Source organism: Vidua chalybeata, chromosome 22 (assembly GCF_026979565.1).
Source record: "Vidua chalybeata isolate OUT-0048 chromosome 22, bVidCha1 merged haplotype, whole genome shotgun sequence".
Classification (NCBI taxonomy): domain Eukaryota; kingdom Metazoa; phylum Chordata; class Aves; order Passeriformes; family Viduidae; genus Vidua; species Vidua chalybeata.
The window spans coordinates 8,271,271-8,290,160 of NC_071551.1; the positions used below are offsets into that span (position 1 = coordinate 8,271,271).

Genomic DNA, 18,890 nt, shown 5'->3' on the forward strand with positions numbered 1-18,890 from the left:
AACTGCCACAAAACCAGCCGGCTTGCTGATTAATCCAAAATGCTGCTGTTGAGAGGAGTGACCTCCTGGTCACTGACAGCAAAAGCAAAATGTAAAGGCTCAAAATGAAGCCATTAAAAATAGCTACCTTCAGTTCTCATCAGGTCTGGGGGCAGGCTCAGTGATATACAGTTGAAGCCTCCTATTTTGTACGGACATTCACAGCAATGTAATACAGCTCTGAAATTCAACTTCCTAGTTGAGCTTGAAGCAAATAGTGCAACTGAATTTCATACCTTTTTGGTTTGCCAGTATGAGACACCAAGGACTCAGCAGCCTTCTTCAGAGGGAAATACCTGTGAACTCGAACATGTCTATTGTCCATATCTTTGTACTACCTGTTAGTTCTAAAAATAAAGGGTTCAAAAATCTCCTCGATAATCCCAAAGAAATAAAATTACATACCCTGCTACTCTCCAGGCAGCAAATGGTACCCCAAGAGGGTGGATAAGAAAACCCAGGTGGTTTGGTTTTGGGTTTGTTTAAGCAAGTTGAGAAGACACCAAGAAACCATGAGTGAACCAGAGCAGAGCCACAGCCGTTGAACTCAGGAATACAGCCAAATTATATAATTATTTTGGTTTTGGATGCAACCCAAAAACACCCCAGGAACTTCTCTGGAATTACCTGCTGGCAAATCAAAAGTGGGTCAAGCTCTGGGCATGTCTCTCTCCCCAGATGCTGCCCCTGCACCCCACATGTGCACAGCACTACCTGAGTGCTTCACTAAGCCGGCATGGAAAGGAGTACAGGGAGCTGTTCTCTCCCACGTCTGGAATCAAACCATCCTCTCCCCATTGGGGCACGGCACCTTATCCTGACCAGGGGCTGACACTGAGGATCCTCCCCGTGAGGCACAGCCCCAGCTGCCCAGCCCCTCACTGCACATCTATCTAGTCCCTCAAAGGCTGAGGAGGCAGCTGCAGCAGCTTTAGAGATGGCTGTGCCTTCTCCATGTGGCTCCCCTCACAGCTGCAGAGCCCTTTCCCAAAACAGCCATGGCCCCCCCATGGCTGCTCCAGAAAATGTGTGCATCCTATCCCCCCACCATGGCTGCCCCACAAAGAGGCACAGACATGTCCCCGAGGCGCTATGCTTTATTCTGAGGGGTGCAGGGCACAGAGAAGGAACTGGGTGGACAAGGAAGATGAGTTGTGGGGAAGGTGTTTGCAGGCTGGCAAGGCCAGGCTGGGTGGCACTAGCAGGAGGTGAAGGTTTTCCAGAAGAAGTTCTTGCAGGGCACCTTGCGGTCCCGCTGTGAGAGCTGGGCAAGCTGCCCCAGCACTGCCCGGTCCTCCTCCAGCTTGCCCTTCTCCTCCACATCTGAGAAGGCTGCCTCGCTCCCTGCATCCACACTGTCCAGCAGGCCTGCCAGCATCTTCAGGATGACACCCTTGCGGACTGTACTCCGTTCCTGTGGGCAGAGAGCAAGCAAAGTGAGGGATGGAAGGCTTGTCCCCCATGGTTGTCGAGATTCAGAGCGTGCAAACAATCCCCCACGGGGTCCCTTCTCATTCCCCTGCCGCATCTCAAAGCCAAGAGACGGCAGAATGCTGGAGCTCAGGGATCTGTGGCTGCAGAGGCCACTACTGTCTCCCATCCCTATCCAGCTCAGCCAGTTGGGTCTTCTTGTGCCATGTTAGAGCTGGAAAAGAGCTGCTAACAAATAAGCTTTAATTGCTGAGACGGCCCTCACTGAGGCACTAATTAAATTTCCATGTATGCCAAGCTGCCTCTTTGCTGCCCTGACTGCCCAGCCTCTGCCTTGGGAAGGTCAGGGAGGAGGCACAATTCTCTAGCCAATAGTAAATTAAGCTCAAAGGGGGCTGTACCCCACAGTAAAATGCTGAGAATGAAATGCAACAAGGAGAGGGCTGAGTTGATGGGGAGAGGGATACTCCAAATATCTGAAACAAAATATTGCATCAGTGGAGACAGGCAGCTGATGTAATTCCATAGCCTGACCTTGGGTGAAGGTGGGATTGAAAAAGAGCTTTTGAGCTCCATCCAATTGCTGTATCATCACACAGAAGAACAGAGCCTGCGGTCTGGAGCTTGAGGGAATTCCACCGGTATGAGTTACCGTGTTTCTCTTAATTTTACATCCAACAAATCTGAGAAATTACCCCTTGCCTGAGCATTCCTGGTCTCTATGACTCATTAGCAGAGACAGCTGGTACTGGCCGAGCTGAGACAGGATCTGTTCCTGTCAAACCATCCATTTCCCATGCAGATGGGAATCTTGGAAACAAGTTTCTATGTCACCCCTCACAAATGCCCACATGTACTTCTGTATCTATCTGCTCAATTTGTCAGCACCAGCATTTGCTAAGGACCACTTTGTGAGCAACTCAAAAGATGGATAAATACAGGCAGAGCAATTGTCTTGAGTTTACCTTACAGAAGGTTTATGGATATTTTTAATCCCTTTCTTAGCTCTATTAATTACATCTGCTACCACACAAAAGAAACTGAGGAACAGAAAAATTTCACACTATATCTCTGGCATAAGAAAAGAGAGGCAAACCAGTTTGTGCTCACCCTGATTCCTACTCCTGTGCTGCAAGTACAGAAATGTCACAAGCCTTTGGGAAGGGGACTGGGACTGTGGAACCCAGCTATGTGTGTCTTCTAGGTCACATCTTTCTTGGAAGCATCTTTCCTAGCTTAAGTGATGTTTGGAAATTAACTGTTCTGAGCACAACTGGTATCTTCAGACTCGGGGAGTGGGGAAGGCACAGCACAGCTTGTGTTACAGGACATTCCTTACGCATGACCGACTGTGGCTGCCAGTGAAACCTGACAGCTCTTCCCCAGCACTAATCCACTGCTCATATCCTTTCTGTTCTGAAAGAGATCAAGACTCTCTGGCAGCAGCGAGATCTCAGCACAGAGGGTTGGGACAAACCTTTGGGCAGCTGCTTCATTCCCTGTGCCACATCCATCAGTGCCTCAGAGTGAACAGATCTTTGGCATTGCAGTGTATTTTATGGTGGTTTGTTTTGTAAAATCCTGACATTTTTCATACTTAAAACATCTGTCCGTTACACCAGTGGTGACTGTTGGGATTGGTTCATCAGCATCCATGAGGTTTTCAGTTTGCAGAATGCTCTGTAATAGATATAATGACTCTCTTTAATTATATCACTATTTTGTAAGCAACAGTGTGTAAAAGACTAAGAGCCATTACACTTGAATTCATTTTTACCAAATACTTATTTATCAATTTATCCCCTATAACTTGTTACTTTTTGCCCCAGCAGCTAGGATTTGCAACAGGAATTTATTTTTTAAGAAAAATGAATTTACTTTTTAAGTACTGGATTCCTTATTGTAAGGATGTAGAGCTGAAAGTTTCCAGTTACACACAGAAGGGTTAATCCCAGGCAGCTGCAGGAGCCCTAATCTCTAACAGAATGTCAGCACCTCATACTGTGTATGGTTCTGTCTTGCAGCCAGTTTTGTCATTAATGGGATGTGAGCCTGCTCCTGAAGTACTTACACACTGATGGATGAGCTGGAGCCAACACTAAGACTGAAAAAACAACGCGGATATGCACAAAGGAGAAGTTAGCGCCTGTGAAACCACCACAGGGATCCCTCACTTCTCTGGAATAACAGCAGCCTTATGGATACAGCCACATGTGGCGACTAACCAGAGCTCAGAGGCACATCAGCGATGTGTTGGGAATATGCAGGAGAGAGGACTGCAGGGCAAGGGCAAGCAAAACAGGGCTTGTGATTAGGCTATGCTTTGATTCCCTACCCCTTTGGCCTCTTAGGGAAATAGCACAGAAAGCAAAGTTATTAGAGTGCTCTGGCCATTATAATATTAGGGTTTTGCCAGTTGGTACGATAATTATATTGCCGTAAGTTCTGCCACTGCATTGAGCTACGCTGGTTCAGAGCATAATTATCCTAGCAGAACTATGTCAGTATAACTCTTCTTGTGAATACTACTCCAGAAAACACAATTTTATTTTGATGTAACTACTTCATTTATGGTTCCTTTGTTACTTTCCTACTGAACCGATCTTTTAAACATTTGTCCTTCCAACAAGTCCTATTTAAAATATCGTCTCCCTTGATCATTTTACCAATTACGTATCTTTTCTCACTCTCCCTAGTACTTTGCTTTATTCTCTCACGCTGTACCCTTTCAATAACGTTTTCTCCTTTTCCCTCCGATCTCCTTTTTGCCAGTTTTCACTTAGCTCGGACTTCACTTATTCCAGCTCTCTGGCATCTGTTCCGGTACCTTTCCTAAATCAGCTGGCCAGCAAACTGTAGTAAGAGCCTGGGGCTTCGCAGCACGTCAAACTGTAATGCCTTGGAATATAGAGGAGGGGAAGAGTTGCATCGGGTACAGCCCATTTGCCCTTATGTCCCTTTCCTTGGCTCTATCCTGCTCCTACCCAGGACATGTTGTACTCACCCTGGTGCTCTGCAGTCTCTCTTCCCCGGGCAGTGCCGTGGCTCTCATGCTCCACACCAGCAGCAGCAGGGACACCAGGCTGGCCACCAGTTGCATGATGCTCAGGTTGTCACTTGTGCTGAGTGAGGAACACTGGAAGAGGGAGCTGTTCCTGGACTCTCTTCTGCCTCAGACAATGGTTGCAGGCCATTTTATAGCCCTTCCCCAGCCCAGTAGGTGTCGCAAACAATTAAGTCTATATCAAAGGCAAATTAGGCTTTGGAGAGGTTGTTAACATTTGGCTGCTTGAGTGGGATACTTCAGTGTCTCTGGGCTTTCCATGTACCAGACCTGCAGAGGCTAAAGAAGCAAAGGTCTGGGACTCTCCAGTAACAGGCTGTTTCTTCATGTCACAAAATTGCAGGCATCATCTGTGCCTCTTCTACTTAGCTGAATTCTGTTTGGGAAATAATGACGGGTAGAAGAGTCCACCAGCTCACACAAACCTCTGGCCAATGCCGGATGATTCAGAGGGAAGCAGTAAAACCTTTGGCCACCAGTACTTAGATATGGCTTGATTGATTTAAATGGAAACTAATGAGACTGAAAGCCCTTCCCCAGGAGCGTTCCCTGCCCGGCACAGGAGCTGTAACTGCTGGAGCAGGGCACGACATCTGAAGAACACTGCAGCCAGGGCATTAAAGCCAGCAGAAACAATTACTAAGTAGAAATAGTTACTCACCTGGTCCAATGATCAAATCTTTGTGGCTCATCTTCAAGGAGTGACCCCACTCCAGGGAGGAATCTCCACACAGCCCTCAAGCACTGGGGTCAGACGCTGCCCAACCAGTGGAAGACAAGGGGTTAACAAAGCTTTCTGGACACTGCCCTCAGAGTGGTTCCACAAAATGTCCATTAATGTGGATCTTTAAAGAAAGACAGCTTATACATATGCTTGCAATGGGTACCCCTATTTTTGTACGTTATTTCCTCAAATGCTTCTGCTTTAATGTATTTTTATATTAGAAGGGTTTAAAGAAGCACTGACACAAGCTCTGCTTTCTGCAATGCCTCATCCTCAGGAACAGCTGGATATTTGCACACTCGCCCAAGCTGAGGCAGCTCTCATGTAGGGAAGGAGGTACTGCTGCAAAGGAGCAGAGATGAACAGCTGCAGAAATTCAGGCAAGAAAAACTCTGTGCCCAGTTCCTCACTGCGAGTACAAGTCCTGCTCTTACCTGCAGAAACTCCAAGACCCGGCATGGTTCTGTTTTACAGATAATTGGGTTTTGTTTGGCACCCCTCCTCGCCCCATGGCCACCGCACCTGTCAGCTTAAAATCAGAATGAGTTGGCTTGGTGACAGCACAGCACTAGATCAGAGACATCGGAAGACCCAAAGGAATTTACACTTGCCTGGCTCAGGAGAGCTCGTTCCTGGCGCAGCTGCCCCCTGCATGGCAGGAACGGGGCGGCCGAAGGACAGCGACCCGTGAACCCTGCCACGCGCAGCGCGCTCTGACGGACACGAGGGTGGCCAGGGGCGGAACAGCAGCTCGCAGCGTCGTGCCGGTTCCGGGGACCCGGCCCGGCCGGTAGCGCCCGCAGCTCCAGCTGTGTCATCCCCACGGAAATCGTGAAAGAAAATTCACCACCCCAGGTTCCTGATCTCAGTTTGCAGGGCGCGCTTAGGACTGTCAGGGCAGCACAAGTTTGAGGTGGGAGCAGGTTGGGTCTGGGACACATCGTGCGCTGTCTGGAATTTTAGGAGGCGGCCGGCCACTCAGAGCCACAGACCCCTGAACACAAACACCGGCCCTTTTCCCTGTTAAACAAAATTCACCATGCAAGGTTCCTGATATTAGTTTGCAGGAGGGGTTTGGCATTGCCCCGGCAATCAGAATTGCGTTTTGCTGCAGCTTTGGTCTGGGATATATGGGGTACCCCCTCCAACTATCCCTCTTCCCTCTGCCCTGTTCTGCTCTGTCCCCATCTCCACCCCTCACCCCTACATGTACTTCCAGCCCACCCCTTCCCCAGTCTCTCTCCACCCTTCACCCCTCCCCATCCCGCCCCTGCCCCATCCCTCACTCCTCCCACCGCCCAGGTGTGACTCCCTGCAACAGGACATGGGAGCCCGGACTCGTGGGGATAGTGCGGCCCTCGCAGCAGGACAACACCCAAAGAAAACAGGCAGGGACGGCGTCTGTGGGCTGCGCGGTGTCACAAAGGCACCTGGGGCTGAGGGGAGGGGGCTGGAGGGTGACACAGAACATGGGGGCAGCTGAGAGGCAGAAGGGGTCTTTAGGAGTTAAAAAGGGGGGCTCCAGGGTGGCACAGAGACGCTGAGAGGCTGCGGTGGGAACCTGAGGGTGACACAAGGAGGCTGAGAGGCAGGGGTGTCCTGAGGGACAAAGTGGGGGGTGCCTGAGGGTGACAGGTGAACCAGCCCTCACAGCACCCTTAACCTCACCCTTAAACCCACCCCTACAAGGGTGGAAAGTGCACGGTGGAGGTTAGGGGGCCACAGGACAGTGTCGGGGGGCTTGGGGTGACACACAGGCATTGCGGGCTGAGGGGCAAAAATGGGGGGACTTGACAGGTGGAGAGCTGACCCTGAGGGTTAGGGGTACAAAGGACAGGGCACGGGGTACCAGGAAGGGTTAGGGTACAGCAGCAGCCCTCACCCCAACCCTAAGCTCACCCTAAACACACCCCTAGAACACCAGTGTTCCTCAACAGCAGCTGCAGGCAGTGACCCTAATGCTGGGACAGCCCCAGAACCCTCCCAGCAGCTGCAGGCAGTGACCCTAATGAAAAGGTAGGGATGATGTTGGCTGGCTAGAGAGTGACTGGTAGAGGTTGGGGACTGAGCACTTTTTTAGGGTTTTTTTAGGGCTTTTAAAAGATATTTTAGTGTTTTTTTCACAGGAGCTTTTTAGGAATTTTCTGTGACTATTTAGGATACTTTTAGGGCTTTTTTAGGGCTTTTAAAAGATTTTTTAGGCTATTTTCATGGCTTTCTTACTACTAATTAGAATTTTTATGGTTTTTTTTTTTTTGGGTGTTCTTGGGGCTTTTTTAGGTCTATTGAGGGTATGTGGAGGACTCTTAGGACTAGGGTATTTTTAGGTCTTTTGAGGGAACTTTTAGGTTTTTTTAGGGTCTTATCAGGGCATTTTAAGTATTTTTGGGGTATTTTTAGAGCTCTTTTAGGAATATTGAGGGATTTCTTAAAGGTTTTTTAGGGATATTTAGGTGTGTTTTAGGGTTTTTTAAAAGTAGGGTATTTTTCTTGTATTTTAAGGGTATTCTGAGGCTATTTTTATGTTTTTGTGGGGCTTTTAGGACATTTTGAAGATGAGGGTTTTTTAGGGAAATTTTATGTTTTTTCATGGCACGGCACATAGAGGCTGAGGGGCAGCTTGAGGGGCATTGTGGGGGCTTGAGGGTGACAGAGGCTGGGAGCTGAGGGAGGCACAGGGAGAGGGGACAGTGGGTGACAGAGAGATGCTGAGGGGGGCAGGGGCAGCTGGAGGGTGCCTCAGAGAAGCTGGGGGCTGAGGGGCAAAGGAGAGGGATTAAGGGTGACGCACAGGAGCTGAGGGGCAGCTGAGAGGGGGCTTGAGGGGCAAAGGGGGGGCTCGAGGGTGACACACAGAGCCTGAGGGCTGGGGGGCAGAGGGAGAGGTTGAGGGATAAAGGGCGAGGGCTTGAGGGCTGGACAGTGCAGTGGAGATCAGGGCTACAGGGTACAGCTTAGGAGGCAAGTTAGGGTACAGGAGCACCACCTCTCCCCCCAGCCCTAACCTCAGCCTAAGCAGCCCCCCTAACAAGAGCCTTTTCCCTTTTCAGCCCTGCCAGCAGCAGCACCACACAGCAACCCTAACAGCGAGAGCACACCGGAACGCTCCCGCTAGGACAAGGCAGTGACCCTCACACCAGGACAACGACAGAACCCTCAGAGGACAACGGGACCCCCTGGAGAAAGGTAGGGATGACATCTGTGGGCTAGAGAGCACCAGGAAGGGTTTGGAGGCTGAGCAGGTTTCCTTGAGTGTTTTTGCAGGACCATTAGGAATATTTAGGGGATTTCGGAAGGCTTCTTAGGACTTGTCTGGTGTCTTTTAGGGCATTGTTACACCTTCCTAAGGGCTGTTTTAGAATTCCTTAGTGCATTTTAAGGGTCAGGATGAGGGTCAGACAGGCTGAACCACTGGAAATGCAGAGTATTACTGGAATGTAGAGCAATGCTTTGGAAAGGTGCCAGTGGAGGGCACATCCTTGCTTGTCGGGAATTTTTGGAGGTATCCGGCCAGTCAGGGCCACAGGCCCCTGGAGGCAAAGATCAGCCTTTTTCCTAGGGAAAGAAAAGTGGCCAGCCCAGGTTCCTGATGTCAGTTTGTAGGGTTCCCTTGGGACTGTCAGGGCAGCACAGGTTTGAGCTGGGGGCAGCTTGGGTCTGCGACACATCTTCGATCGTTTGGATTTTTGGAGGTGTCTGGCCACTGAGGGCCACAGGCCCCTGGAGGCAAAGACCGGTCCTTTTCCCTGGGAAAGAAAAGTGGCCAGCCCAGGTTCCTGATGTCAGTTTGTAGGGTTCCCTTGGGACTGTCAGGGCAGCACAGGTTTGAGGTGGGGGCAGCTTGGGTCTGCGACACATCCTCGATCGTTTGGATTTTTGGAGGTGTCCGGCCACTCAGGGCCACAGGCCCCTGGAGGCAAAGATCAGCCTTTTTCCTTGGGAAAGAAAAGTGGCCAGCCCAGGTTCCTGATGTCAGTTTGTAGGGTTCCCTTGGGACTGTCAGGGCAGCACAGGTTTGAGGTGGGGGCAGCTTGGGTCTGCGACACATCTTCGATCGTTTGGATTTTTGGAGGTGTCCGGCCAGTCAGGGCCACAGGCCCCTGGAGGCAAAGATCAGCCTTTTTCCTTGGGAAAGAAAAGTGGCCAGCCCAGGTTCCTGATGTCAGTTTGTAGGGTTCCCTTGGGACTGTCAGGGCAGCAGAGGTTTGAGGTGGGGGCAGCTTGGGTCTGCGACACGTCTTCGATTGTTTGGATTTTTGGAGGTGTCCGGCACTTCAGGGCCACAGGCCCCTGGAGACAAAGACCGGTCCTTTTCCCAGGGAAAGAAAAGTGGCCAGCCCAGGTTCCTGATGTCAGTTTGTAGGGTTCCCTTGGGACTGTCAGGGCAGCACAGGTTTGAGGTGGGGGCAGCTTGGGTCTGCGACACATCTTCGATCGTTTGGATTTTTGGAGGTGTCTGGCCACTGAGGGCCACAGGCCCCTGGAGGCAAAGATCAGCCTTTTTCCTTGGGAATGAAAAGTGGCCAGCCCAGGTTCCTGATGTCAGTTTGTAGGGTTCCCTTGGGACTGTCAGGGCAGCACAGGTTTGAGGTGGGGGCAGCTTGGGTCTGCGACACATCTTCGATCGTTTGGATTTTTGGAGGTGTCCGGCCACTCAGGGCCACAGGCCCCTGGAGACAAAGACCGGTCCTTTTTCCTTGGGAAAGAAAAGTGGCCAGCCCAGGTTCCTGATGTCAGTTTGTAGGGTTCCCTTGGGACTGTCAGGGCAGCACAGGTTTGAGGTGGGGGCAGCTTGGGTCTGCGACACATCTTCGATTGTTTGGATTTTTGGAGGTGTCCGGGCACTTCAGGGCCACAGGCCCCTGGAGAAAAAGACCGGTCCTTTTCCTTGGGAAAGAAAAGTGGCCAGCCCAGGTTCCTGATGTCAGTTTGTAGGGTTCCCTTGGGACTGTCAGGGCAGCACAGGTTTGAGGTGGGGGCAGCTTGGGTCTGCGACACATCTTCGATCGTTTGGATTTTTGGAGGTGTCCGGCCACTCAGGGCCAAAGGCCCCTGGAGGCAAAGATCAGCCATTTTCCTTGGGAAAGAAAAGTGGCCAGCCCAGGTTCCTGATGTCAGTTTGTAGGGTTCCTTTGGGACTGTCAGGGTAGCACAGGTTTGAGGTGGGGGCAGCTTGGGTCTGCAACACATCCTCGATCGTTTGGATTTTTGGAGGTGTCCGGCCACTCAGGGCCACACGCCTCTGGAGGCAAAGATCAGCCATTTTCCTTGGGAAAGAAAAGTGGCCAGCCCAGGTTCCTGATGTCAGTTTGTAGGGTTCCCTTGGGACTGTCAGGGCAGCACAGGTTTGAGGTGGGGGCAGCTTGGGTCTGCGACACATCCTTCGATCGTTTGGATTTTTGGAGGTGTCCGGCCACTTCAGGGCCACAGGCCTCTGGAGACAAAGATCAGCCTTTTCCCTTGGAAAGAAAAGTGGCCAGCCCAGGTTCCTGATGTCAGTTTGTAGGGTTCCCTTGGGACTGTCAGGGCAGCACAGGTTTGAGGTGGGGGCAGCTTGGGTCTGCGACACATCTTCGATCGTTTGGATTTTTGGAGGTGTCCGGCCACTTCAGGGCCACAGGCCCCTGGAGGCAAAGATCAGCCATTTTCCTTGGAAAGAAAAGTGGCCAGCCCAGGTTCCTGATGTCAGTTTGTAGGGTTCCCTTGGGACTGTCAGGGCAGCACAGGTTTGAGGTGGGGGCAGCTTGGGTCTGCGACACATCTTCGATCATTTGGATTTTTGGAGGTGTCCGGCCACTCAGGGCCACAGGCCCCTGGAGGCAAATATCAGCCATTTTCCTTGGGAAAGAAAAGTGGCCAGCCCAGGTTCCTGATGTCAGTTTGTAGGGTTCCCTTGGGACTGTCAGGGCAGCACAGGTTTGAGGTGGGGGCAGCTTGGGTCTGCGACACATCCTCGATCGTTTGGATTTTCGGAGGTGTCCGGCCACTCAGGGCCACAGGCCCCTGGAGGCAAAGATCAGCCTTTTTCCTTGGGAAAGAAAAGTGGCCAGCCCAGGTTCCTGATGTCAGTTTGTAGGGTTCCCTTGGGACTGTCAGGGCAGCACAGGTTTGAGGTGGGGGCAGCTTGGGTCTGCGACACATCTTCGATCGTTTGGATTTTCGGAGGTGTCCGGCCACTCAGGGCCACAGGCCCCTGGAAGCAAATATCAGCCTTTTTCCTTAGGAATGAAAAGTGGCCAGCCCAGGTTCCTGATGTCAGTTTGTAGGGTTCCCTTGGGACTGTCAGGGCAGCAGAGGTTTGAGGTGGGGGCAGCTTGGGTCTGCGACACATCTTCGATCGTTTGGATTTTTGGAGGTGTCCGGCCACTCAGGGCCACAGGCCCCTGGCGGCAAAGACCGGTCCTTTTCCTGGGAAAGAAAAGTGGCCAGCCCAGGTTCCTGATGTCAGTTTGTAGGGTTCCCTTGGGACTGTCAGGGCAGCACAGGTTTGAGGTGGGGGCAGCTTGGGTCTGCAACACATCCTCGATCGTTTCGATTTTTGGAGGTGTCCGGCCACTTCAGGGCCACAGGCCCCTGGACAAACAGACCGGTCCTTTTTCCCAGGGAAAGAAAAGTGGCCAGCCCAGGTTCCTGATGTCAGTTTCTAGGGTTCCCTTGGGACTGTCAGGGCAGCACAGGTTTGAGGTGGGGGCAGCTTGGCTCTGCGACACATCTTCGATCGTTTGGATTTTTGGAGGTGTCCGGCCACTCCGGGCCACAGGCCCCTGGAGGCAAAGATCAGCCATTTTCCTTGGGAAAGAAAAGTGGCCAGCCCAGGTTCCTGATGTCAGTTTGTAGGGTTCCCTTGGGACTGTCAGGGCAGCACAGCTTTGAGGTGGGGGCAGCTTGGGTCTGCGACACACCTTCGATCGTTTGGATTTTTGGACGTGTCCGGCCACTCAGGGCCGCAGGCCTCTGGAGGCAAAGATCAGCCATTTTCCTTGGGAAAGAAAAGTGGCCAGCCCAGGTTCCTGATGTCAGTTTGTAGGGTTCCCTTGGGACTGTCAGGGCAGCACAGGTTTGAGGTGGGGGCAGCTTGGGTCTGCGACACATCTTCGATCATTTGGATTTTTGGAGGTGTCCGGCCACTCAGGCCCACAGGCCCCTGGAGACAAAGACTGGTCCTTTTCCCTGGGAAAGAAAAGTGGCCAGCCCAGGTTCCTGATGTCAGTTTGTAGGGTTCCCTTGGGACGGTCAGGGCAGCACAGGTTTGAGGTGGGGGCAGCTTGGGTCTGCGACACATCCTTGATCGTTTGGATTTTTGGAGGTGTCCGGCCACTCAGGGCCACAGGCCCCTGGAGGCAAAGATCAGCCTTTTTCCTTGGGAAAGAAAAGTGGCCAGCCCAGGTTCCTGATGTCAGTTTGTAGGGTTCCCTTGGGACTGTCAGGGCAGCACAGGTTTGAGGTGGGGGCAGCTTGGGTCTGCGACACATCTTCGATCGTTTGGATTTTTGGAGGTGTCTGGCCACTCAGGGCCACAGGCCCCTGGAGGCAAAGATCAGCCTTTTTCCTTGGGAATGAAAAGTGGCCAGCCCAGGTTCCTGATGTCAGTTTGTAGGGTTCCCTTGGGACTGTCAGGGCAGCACAGGTTTGAGGTGGGGGCAGCTTGGGTCTGCGACACATCTTCGATCGTTTGGATTTTTGGAGGTGTCCGGCCACTCAGGGCCACAGGCCCTGGAGACACAGACCGGTCCTTTTCCCTGGGAAAGAAAAGTGGCCAGCCCAGGTTCCTGATGTCAGTTTGTAGGGTTCCCTTGGGACTGTCAGGGCAGCACAGGTTTGAGGTGGGGGCAGCTTGGGTCTGCGACACATCTTCGATCGTTTGGATTTTTGGAGGTGTCCGGCCACTCAGGGCCACAGGCCCCTGGAGACACAGACCGGTCCATTTTCCTTGGGAAAGAAAAGTGGCCAGCCCAGGTTCCTGATGTCAGTTTGTAGGGTTCCCTTGGGACTGTCAGGGCAGCACAGGTTTGAGGTGGGGGCAGCTTGGGTCTGCGACACATCTTCGATTGTTTGGATTTTTTCGAGGATGTCGGGCACTTCAGGGCCACAGGCTCAAGGAGAAAAAGATCAGCCTTTTTCCTTGGGAATGAAAAGTGGCCAGCCCAGGTTCCTGATGTCAGTTTGTAGGGTTCCCTTGGGACTGTCAGGGCAGCACAGGTTTGAGGTGGGGGCAGCTTGGGTCTGCGACACATCTTCGATCGTTTGGATTTTTGGAGGTGTCTGGCCACTCAGGGCCACAGGCCCCTGGAGGCAAAGACCAGCCTTTTTCCTTGGGACAGAAAAGTGGCCAGCCCAGGTTCCTGATGTCAGTTTGTAGGGTTCCCTTGGGACTGTCAGGGCAGCACAGGTTTGAGGTGGGGGCAGCTTGGGTCTGCAACACATCCTCGATCGTTTGGATTTTTGGAGGTGTCCGGCCACTTCAGGGCCACAGGCCCCTGGAGAAAAAGACCGGTCCTTTTTCCCAGGGAAAGAAAAGTGGCCAGCCCAGGTTCCTGATGTCAGTTTGTAGGGTTCCCTTGGGACTGTCAGGGCAGCACAGGTTTGAGGTGGGGGCAGCTTGGCTCTGCGACACATCTTCGATCGTTTGGATTTTTGGAGGTGTCCGGCCACTCAGGGCCACAGGCCCCTGGAGGCAAAGATCAGCCTTTTTCCTTGGGAAAGAAAAGTGGCCAGCCCAGGTTCCTGATGTCAGTTTGTAGGGTTCCCTTGGGACTGTCAGGGCAGCACAGGTTTGAGGTGGGGGCAGCTTGGGTCTGCGACACATCTTCGATCGTTTGGATTTTTGGAGGTGTCCGGCCACTCAGGGCCACAGGTCCCTGGAGGCAAAGATCAGCCTTTTTCCTTGGGAAAGAAAAGTGGCCAGCCCAGGTTCCTGATGTCAGTTTGTAGGGTTCCCTTGGGACTGTCAGGGCAGCAGAGGTTTGAGGTGGGGGCAGCTTGGGTCTGCGACACATCTTCGATCGTTTGGATTTTTGGAGGTGTCCGGCCACTCAGGGCCACAGGCCCCTGGAGACAGAGACCGGTCCTTTTCCCTGGGAAAGAAAAGTGGCCAGCCCAGGTTCCTGATGTCAGTTTGTAGGGTTCCCTTGGGACTGTCAGGGCAGCACAGGTTTGAGGTGGGGGCAGCTTGGGTCTGTGACACATCTTCGATCGTTTGGATTTTTGGAGGTGTCCGGCCACTCAGGGCCACAGGCCCCTGGAGGCAAAGATCAGCCTTATTCCTTGGGAAAGAAAAGTGGCCAGCCCAGGTTCCTGATGTCAGTTTGTAGGGTTCCCTTGGGACTGTCAGGGCAGCACAGGTTTGAGCTGGGGGCAGCTTGGGTCTGCGACACATCTTCAATCGTTTGGATTTTTGGAGGTGTCGGCCACTCAGGGCCACAGGCCCCTGGAGGCAAACACCGGTCCTTTCCCTGGGAAAGAAAAGTGGCCAGCCCAGGTTCCTGATGTCAGTTCGTAGGGTTCCCTTGGGACTGTCAGGGCAGCACAGCTTTGAGGTGGGGCAGCTTGGGTCTGCGACACATCTCGATCGTTTGGATTTTTGGAGGTGTCCGGCCACTCAGGCCACAGGCCCCTGGAGGCAAAGATCAGTCCTTTTCCTTGGGAAAGAAAAGTGGCCAGCCCAGGTTCCTGATGTCAGTTTGTAGGGTTCCCTTGGGACTGTCAGGGCAGCACAGCTTTGAGGTGGGGGCAGCTTGGCTCTGCGACACATCTTCGATCGTTGGATTTTTGGAGGTGTCCGGCCACTCAGGGCCACAGGCCCCTGGAGACAAAGATCAGCCTTTTCCTTGGGAAAGAAAAGTGGCCAGCCCAGGTTCCTGATGTCAGTTTGTAGGGTTCCCTTGGGACTGTCAGGGCAGCACAGGTTTGAGGTGGGGGCAGCTTGGGTCTGCGACACATCTTCGATCGTTTGGATTTTTGGAGGTGTCCGGCCACTTCAGGGCCACAGGCCCCTGGAGACACAGACCGGTCCTTTTTCCCTGGGAAAGAAAAGTGGCCAGCCCAGGTTCCTGATGTCAGTTTGTAGGGTTCCCTTGGGACTGTCAGGGCAGCACAGGTTTGAGGTGGGGGCAGCTTGGGTCTGCGACACATCCTCGATCGTTTGGATTTTTGGAGGTGTCTGGCCACTCAGGGCCACAGGCCCCTGGAGACAAAGATCAGCCTTTTTCCTGGGAAAGAAAAGTGGCCAGCCCAGGTTCCTGATGTCAGTTTGTAGGGTTCCCTTGGGACTGTCAGGGCAGCACAGGTTTGAGGTGGGGGCAGCTTGGGTCTGCGACACATCTTCGATCGTTTGGATTTTTGGAGGTGTCTGGCCACTCAGGGCCACAGGCCCCTGGAGGCAAAGATCAGCCTTTTTCCCTGGGAAAGAAAAGTGGCCAGCCCAGGTTCCTGATGTCAGTTTGTAGGGTTCCCTTGGGACTGTCAGGGCAGCACAGGTTTGAGGTGGGGGCAGCTTGGGTCTGCGACACATCCTCGATCGTTTGGATTTTTGGAGGTGTCCGGCCACTCAGGGCCACAGGCCCCTGGAGGCAAAGACCGGTCCTTTTCCCTGGGAAAGAAAAGTGGCCAGCCCAGGTTCCTGATGTCAGTTTGTAGGGTTCCCTTGGGACTGTCAGGGCAGCACAGGTTTGAGGTGGGGGCAGCTTGGGTCTGCGACACATCTTCGATCGTTTGGATTTTTGGAGGTGTCTGGCCACTCAGGGCCACTGGTCCCTGGAGGCAAAGATCAGCCTTTTTCCTTGGGAATGAAAAGTGGCCAGCCCAGGTTCCTGATGTCAGTTTGTAGGGTTCCCTTGGGACTGTCAGGGCAGCACAGGTTTGAGGTGGGGGCAGCTTGGGTCTGCGACACATCTTCGATCGTTTGGATTTTTGGAGGTGTCCGGCCACTCAGGGCCACAGGTCCCTGGAGGCACAGACCGGTCCTTTTCCCAGGGAAAGAAAAGTGGCCAGCCCAGGTTCCTGATGTCAGTTTGTAGGGTTCCCTTGGGACTGTCAGGGCAGCACAGGTTTGAGGTGGGGGCAGCTTGGGTCTGCGACACATCTTCGATCGTTTGGATTTTTGGAGGTGTCCGGCCACTCAGGGCCACAGGCCCCTGGAGGCAAAGATCAGCCATTTTCCTTTGGACAGAAAAGTGGCCAGCCCAGGTTCCTGATGTCAGTTTGTAGGGTTCCCTTGGGACTGTCAGGGCAGCACAGGTTTGAGGTGGGGGCAGCTTGGGTCTGCAACACATCCTCGATCGTTTGGATTTTTGGAGGTGTCCGGCCACTTCAGGGCCACAGGCCCCTGGAGAAACAGACCGGTCCTTTTTCCCAGGGAAAGAAAAGTGGCCAGCCCAGGTTCCTGATGTCAGTTTGTAGGGTTCCCTTGGGACTGTCAGGGCAGCACAGCTTTGAGGTGGGGGCAGCTTGGGTCTGCGACACATCCTCGATCGTTTGGATTTTTGGAGGTGTCCGGCCACTCAGGCCACAGGCCCCTGGAGGCAAAGATCAGCCATTTTCCTTGGGAAAGAAAAGTGGCCAGCCCAGGTTCCTGATGTCAGTTTGTAGGGTTCCCTTGGGACTGTCAGGGCAGCACAGGTTTGAGGTGGGGGCAGCTTGGGTCTGCGACACATCTTCGATCGTTTGGATTTTTGGAGGTGTCCGGCCACTCAGGGCCACAGGCCCCTGGAGACAAAACCGGTCCTTTTCCCTGGGAAAGAAAAGTGGCCAGCCCAGGTTCCTGATGTCAGTTTGTAGGGTTCCCTTGGGACTGTCAGGGCAGCACAGGTTTGAGGTGGGGGCAGCTTGGGTCTGCGACACATCCTCGATCGTTTGGATTTTTGGAGGTGTCCGGCCACTTCAGGGCCACCGGCCCCTGGAGACACAGACCGGTCCTTTTCCCTGGGAAAGAAAAGTGGCCAGCCCAGGTTCCTGATGTCAGTTTGTAGGGTTCCCTTGGGACTGTCAGGGCAGCACAGGTTTGAGGTGGGGGCAGCTTGGGTCTGCGACACATCTTCGATCGTTTGGATTTTTGGAGGTGTCTGGCCACTCAGGGCCACAGGCCCCTGGAGGCAAAGATCAGCCATTTTCCTTTGGACAGAAAAGTGGCCAGCCCAGGTTCCTGATGTCAGTTTGTAGGGTTCCCTTGGGACTGTCAGGGCAGCACAGGTTTGAGGTGGGGGCAGCTTGGGTCTGCAACACATCCTCGATCGTTTGGATTTTTGGAGGTGTCCGGCCACTTCAGGGCCACAGGCCCCTGGACAAACAGACCGGTCCTTTTTCCCTGGGAAAGAAAAGTGGCCAGCCCAGGTTCCTGATGTCAGTTTGTAGGGTTCCCTTGGGACTGTCAGGGCAGCACAGGTTTGAGGTGGGGGCAGCTTGGGTCTGCGACACATCCTCGATCGTTTGGATTTTTGGAGGTGTCCGGCCACTCAGGGCCACAGGCTCCTGGAGGCAAAGATCAGCCTTTTTCCTTGGGAAAGAAAAGTGGCCAGCCCAGGTTCCTGATGTCAGTTTGTAGGGTTCCCTTGGGACTGTCAGGGCAGCACAGGTTTGAGGTGGGGGCAGCTTGGGTCTGCGCCACATCTTCGATCGTTTGGATTTTTGGAGGTGTCCGGCCACTCAGGGCCACAGGCCCCTGGAGGCAAAGATCAGTCCTTTTCCTTGGGAAAGAAAAGTGGCCAGCCCAGGTTCCTGATGTCAGTTTGTAGGGTTCCCTTGGGACTGTCAGGGCAGCACAGGTTTGAGGTGGGGGCAGCTTGGGTCTGCGACACATCTTCGATCGTTTGGATTTTTGGAGGTGTCCGGCCACTCAGGGCCACAGGCCCCTGGAGGCAAAGACCGGTCCTTTTTCCTTGGGAAAGAAAAGTGGCCAGCCCAGGTTCCTGATGTCAGTTTGTAGGGTTCCCTTGGGACTGTCAGGGCAGCACAGGTTTGAGGTGGGGGCAGCTTGGGTCTGCGACACATCCTCGATCGTTTGGATTTTTGGAGGTGTCCGGCCACTTCAGGGCCACAGGCCCCTGGAGGCAAAGATCAGCCATTTTCCTTGGGAAAGAAAAGTGGCCAGCCCAGGTTCCTGATGTCAGTTTGTAGGGTTCCCTTGGGACTGTCAGGGCAGCACAGGTTTGAGGTGGGGGCAGCTTGGGTCTGCGACACATCCTCGATCGTTTGGATTTTTGGAGGTGTCCGGCCACTTCAGGGCCACAGGCCCCTGGAGGCAAAGATCAGCCTTTTTCCTTGGGAAAGAAAAGTGGCCAGCCCAGGTTCCTGATGTCAGTTTGTAGGGTTCCCTTGGGACTGTCAGGGCAGCACAGGTTTGAGGTGGGGGCAGCTTGGGTCTGCGACACATCTTCGATCGTTTGGATTTTTGGAGGTGTCCGCCACTCAGGGCCACAGGCCCCTGGAGACAAAGATCGGCCTTTTTCCTGGGAAAGAAAAGTGGCCAGCCCAGGTTCCTGATGTCAGTTTGTAGGGTTCCCTTGGGACTGTCAGGGCAGCACAGGTTTGAGGTGGGGGCAGCTTGGGTCTGCGACACATCCTTCGATCGTTTGGATTTTTGGAGGTGTCCGGCCACTCAGGGCCACAGGCCCCTGGAGACAAAGACCGGCCTTTTCC

General features: G+C 53.3%; 1 protein-coding gene and 1 long non-coding RNA gene across 5 annotated transcripts; one reads left to right on the forward strand and one right to left on the reverse strand.

Annotated features, from left to right (window-relative positions):
• Positions 1 to 1,128: 1,128 nt before the first annotated feature.
• Positions 1,129 to 6,371, reverse strand: CORT (cortistatin). Of its 4 annotated transcripts, none has more exons than XM_053962932.1 (4): positions 5,693 to 6,371; positions 5,196 to 5,600; positions 4,475 to 4,592; positions 1,129 to 1,453 (listed from the first exon to the last, which is right to left on the reverse strand). In XM_053962932.1, the coding sequence occupies exons 3-4, from the start codon at positions 4,568 to 4,570 to the stop codon at positions 1,238 to 1,240; spliced, it is 312 nt and encodes a 103-aa protein (XP_053818907.1). In that variant the 5' UTR covers positions 4,571 to 4,592; positions 5,196 to 5,600; positions 5,693 to 6,371; the 3' UTR covers positions 1,129 to 1,237. The 4 variants fall into 4 exon arrangements, with proteins under 4 accessions (XP_053818907.1, XP_053818906.1, XP_053818904.1 ...); XM_053962931.1 differs by having other exon boundaries at positions 4,475 to 4,606; XM_053962929.1 differs by having other exon boundaries at positions 4,475 to 4,813.
• Positions 6,372 to 6,817: 446 nt separating this feature from the next.
• Positions 6,818 to 8,447, forward strand: LOC128798975 (uncharacterized). Its single transcript, XR_008434613.1, has 2 exons — positions 6,818 to 7,274; positions 8,309 to 8,447. It is a non-coding gene; the product is annotated as an uncharacterized LOC128798975 (long non-coding RNA).
• The last annotated feature ends 10,443 nt before the right edge of the window (positions 8,448 to 18,890 follow it).

What these genes read in the sequence shown, in the direction of transcription:
- CORT (XM_053962932.1), bottom strand. Translation starts at nt 4,570, where the DNA reads ATGCAACTGGTGGCCAGCCTGGTGTCCCTGCTGCTGCTGGTGTGGAGC. An exon ending in AGAGACTGCAGAGCACCAGG is followed by an intron (nt 1,454 to 4,474) that starts GTGAGTACAACA and finishes CTCTGCCCACAG; the next exon opens with GAACGGAGTACAGTCCGCAA.